The sequence below is a fragment of the Hippocampus comes genome, unplaced genomic scaffold (assembly GCF_001891065.2).
Source record: "Hippocampus comes isolate QL1 unplaced genomic scaffold, H_comes_QL1_v1.1 scaffold231, whole genome shotgun sequence".
Lineage (NCBI taxonomy): Eukaryota > Metazoa > Chordata > Actinopteri > Syngnathiformes > Syngnathidae > Hippocampus > Hippocampus comes.
In genome coordinates this window covers 363,221-367,657 of record NW_017804877.1, presented here as the reverse complement: position 1 = coordinate 367,657, position 4,437 = coordinate 363,221, and the positions used below count along the sequence as shown (strand labels likewise).

General features: G+C 38.3%; 1 protein-coding gene across 7 annotated transcripts in view; it reads right to left on the bottom strand.

Moving 5' to 3' along the window:
• col13a1 (collagen, type XIII, alpha 1) overlaps positions 1-4,437 on the bottom strand; it is a 154,276-nt gene that overhangs the window by 61,302 nt on the left and 88,537 nt on the right. For 4 of the 7 annotated variants that reach the window (XM_019881416.1, XM_019881456.1, XM_019881433.1 and 1 more), the window contains exon 6: positions 2,628-2,654. The exons of the other annotated variants lie outside the window; for them this stretch is intronic. In XM_019881416.1, the coding sequence (XP_019736975.1) occupies positions 2,628-2,654 (27 nt within the window). The remainder of the gene's footprint in view (positions 1-2,627; positions 2,655-4,437) is intronic. 7 annotated transcript variants of the gene reach the window in all.

The window sequence follows — 4,437 nt, the reverse complement described above, 5'->3', positions numbered from 1 at the left end:
GCATCTTCAAAAAAAAAAAAAAAATCTTTGCATGAGTTGTAAAACATTGTCATGGTGGCATTGTAAAATTTAAAGTTTCATCACGTATATTCCCCCAAAATATGCCTCTAGATGTGAAGTTTAGTGTCATCTATAGCAGTGGTTCATAACCAGTGTGCCATGCATTTATAGAATAGTACAAATGATATAGGTTTGTTCATCTATCTTTGCCACCAACATATCGTGACAGGCAGAAGAAGTCAATATACTTCCAGTGCATGGCAGAAAGTACATAATTAACCATTGTATCCACTTTTTGAGATATTTTCGTTTGGTTGGTGTGCAGTGAGATGTTTTTTTTCTAATGTAAACGATGTGCTTTGGCTCAAGAAAGAATGGGAAACACAGCTTTAAATGACTTAAAACACACCTCTTGCTTTCTGTCTCATCGGTGTTTTGCTTTTTTTTTTTTTTGTGATGTCACACAGTGACGTACAATGAGGATGCTGACTGGTGAAGCACTGACACCTCAGGCAGTCGGATATAAAAATTTAAATCCAAAAAGATTTTAACCTTAAATGAACGATTTGTTTCAAAGCTTTGAATTATGTTTCACTCAATTCCACACTGCACACCAATCTGGATAGCATGAAAAACAAAAGAATGTTTAATATAAGGTGACTGTACTTCCTCGGGAGAGCATCAAACAGCTGCAGCTCATCCAGAATGCTGCAGCTTACCAGAACAAAGCAATCAGAATATATTATTTCAATCCTAAAGACTTTACACTGGCTCCCAGTCAGCTGTAGGAGAGATTTTACAATTATGCTTCTGGACTATAAATCATTGAATGGCTTAGGTCCTGAATACATTAAAGAAATGCTCATGGGCAATAAAGATAGTAGGGTTCTGAGGTCAGTAGACTTGGGTCAATTAGTGGAGCCAAGTGTTCAAAGCAGACATGGTGCAGCAAGCATTCAACTGTTATGCTGCACGCAAATGGAATAAACTGTCAACAGAAATAAAGTTAGCCCCCCCCCAAGCGTAAATGCTTTTAAATCCAGGTGAAAAACTATGCTTTCCCCGCCCTATACCAATGAATAACATTTTTAAAGCAATTCTATAATCATTTTTTTCTCATGCTGTACATTCCTTCAGTTATTTTAGTAAACTGCTTTTTATTTTGCTACTTTACTTTTAAATGTCTTTTAATTTTTTTTTTGTTTTAATGTATCACATTTTCTTACCTTTAAATTTTGTATTTTGTCTTTCAAAATTGTTTTGCAACTATGTGAAGCACATGAAATGCACTTTATCAATAAACCTGCCTTGCCTTGCCTTATTAGATGTTTAAGAAATCAGCAGAGGAAAAACAACCCAATCAGAGACAGAATTCGTTCTTTGTTTTGCTGTTCCGTGCTTTCTACCATCTTTGTTACCGAATTGTTGCTTTACTGTTGTATATGTTAGTTGCTCCATGTACAGCACTTGGTATGCAGCGATGGCTGTTTGAAAGTGCTCTATAAATACAATTGAGTTGAGTTGAGTTGAGTTGAGTATATATAAAACTCTGAGACAGGATTTGCTGCAATGATGGCAACCAAAACAAAATTATGGATTCGCCTAGATATAAGTACGCTGGCTGACATTGTCTTCCATTACAGTAAACTACACTCAGTGCGCTGGTCAGTTGTGTATTTAATCACTTGTTTTGATTTGGTTATATGCCGGTCTGTCAAAGTGAGTTGAGTTGAGTTGAGTTGAGTATATATAAAACTCTGAGACAGGATTTGCTGCAATGATGGCAACCAAAACAAAATTATGGATTCGCCTAGATATAAGTACGCTGGCTGACATTGTCTTCCATTACAGTAAACTACACTCAGTGCGCTGGTCAGTTGTGTATTTAATCACTTGTTTTGATTTGGTTATATGCCGGTCTGTCAAAGTATTGCGAGAGTATTACGTGAAACTGGTCTGTGGCGCAAAAAAGTTTGAGGCTCCTGAAGTCGACTCCTTCATTTTCATTTTCTTTCCCGCTTATCCTTCGAACATTTTTTTCCCAAAAACATGACAAAATGTTTTTTTTTTTTTAATGCAAAACTTGATTTGAGTCTAACTTAATTACATGCAGCTTAATTCATAATTTGTCAAATATTCAATTACAAAACCAAGTTCTCTGAGCAATCCTCTCATGTAGTCTACAGGACTGTAGTCTCAAAAATGCTTCTCCTTTTTGTTTGGGGAGGTTTAAATTAAAACTCAGATTTTACTAGATATACTAGATATTTCTAGTATGTCATAGTATTAAGAGTACAGGCAATCCAACCAGGACTGGAAACGATTTACAGATTTTTTTTTTTTCCCAACTACAATAAGTTAGTCTGTGGAACGAATTTATGTGCGACCACACAGCCCCGCACTCAGTTGTGAATTTCTGACCAGCAACACCAACAATAATGATACAGTACCTTGTGACAACCCATTTGCTCTTTCAGTATTTCAGTGGCTTCAAGATTTTGCTCACAAAAGACAGTCGAGAAAGTTGACTTTGCGGCAGATGGCAAGATGTCAAATCTAAGCTAGCAAATGACATTGACATGAGAATCGACAGCCAAAAAAAAAAAATCTAATGGCCTTAAACTTACCTTCGCCCCTGCTTGTCCTTTAAAGCCCTGGGATCAAACACAGCAGTCACATGCAAAAAGGTGTGAAGAAAGACAGAAGAGAGAGGAACCAGGGTTAGAGACATGGAGAGGGTTTGGGGCATGCCAAAAATGTAGGACTAGTAATGGATGGAAATGCTATGGGGGACATGTGGAAGTCTTGGGCTTCATGCATTGGGACTCTCCTAAAAGTGCTGAAAGCTTCAAATGTACTTTGAACCAATGAACTCAAGAAGATGGGATATTTTATGAGGAACACAAATTGTCAAGAAACAGATGGAAATAAGCGCGCATATTTTGAAACTGCAGTATAATAACGCGTCCAAGTTGGGATGCGTTGTTTTATTTCTTACTACAGTAGGGCTCACCATCCTTTTTAAAACTGAGAGCTACTTCTTCGGTACGGACTGATTAATGCTAAGGGATACCAGTTTGTTACCCACTTCTGAAATAACACATTACATTTAACATGATAACATCGACAGAATTCCTGGGAATTGTTCAGTCATCGGTGAAAAGGAAAACGGAAAGAAAATTTTTTTTTACAAAAGGCCCGGTATTCAAATAGTCGTTGGGATGAACTGTGGCCCATGGGCACCATGTTGGTGACCTCCGATGCTACAGGACAACAAAGAGAAAAAAGTACTACACATTTCAAAAATACTTGTGTGCATGTGTGTTGTCAACAAGATTTACACAAAATAGTTCAACACAGAACAACCCGAATATTCGGGATAAGAGTACAGACAAGGGGTCACACAAGAACACAGTGTAAATATCTGACTCGAAACAGCTTTTGTTCAACATCCCAAACCCTATTTTGATATGATAAAACTGTATAGCGATGGTAAAACCCAAATGTGGTGCAACCATAATATACAGCACCTATAGTACCTGACAGACATTCGTATCAAATCTAAAGTCTCTGTAGTGCAGGGGTGCCCATTACGTCGATCGCGATCGACCGGTAGATCGCGGACTGGTCCCAAGTCGATTGCGAGGGGTGTAGAGGAGAAAAAACAAACAAACATTTGTGTGTCTTTGTGTGTGTTAGTAATACTTTTTTGTGTTAATGTACACTGCACTCTAATCATCCTATCAGTCTCATTTTCACAAAAAGTATTGCTTGTGGAGGCTCTCAGTCGTACAGCAAAGTTCCATCGTAGAAAGGGTTCCGTCAGTCGTCATCTGTACTTGTGGGTAAAAAACAAAAAACAAAAAAGGACGTTTCGCTTCTCTCACAGAAGCTTCGTCAGTGGTAGACAACTCTGAAGTCTCCGTGAAGACTCCGGGAAATTGCTCCGCGCCAAAAGACTGAGCGTGGCCTATTTGAGGACTGGGTGGGGATGGTTAGTCACGCCCCTATGGTGAAGAGGCCCATTGATTTCTAAATTCCCTATCGTCGGGGCTTGATTAGGCCTATTGTTTGGGCTAGGGCTGAATTGCTACTTTCAGTTAGCCTGATCAGCATGTCTATGTCCCTTGGTGGTCAACAAGTTATTGTAAATAGGAGACAGGTTAAATCTGATACCTCCTTCACGGTTCAGAGAGCGTGAAAATTTTTTAACAAAAATCGCTTCCTTTACTCCCCTTTCAAACCATCTCTTTTCTGTTCCTAGGATTTTTACTTGTTCATCTTCAATTGTGTGGTTTGTTTCTTTTAAGTGTGCGTATACTGCACTTTTGTTATCATTGTTTTTCCATTTGTGTTGATAAAGTCTTTTCTTGAGTGTTTGTTTGGTTTCTCCAATGTAATGTTCCTTGCACTCACTTTCTTGGCAACGGATGGAAT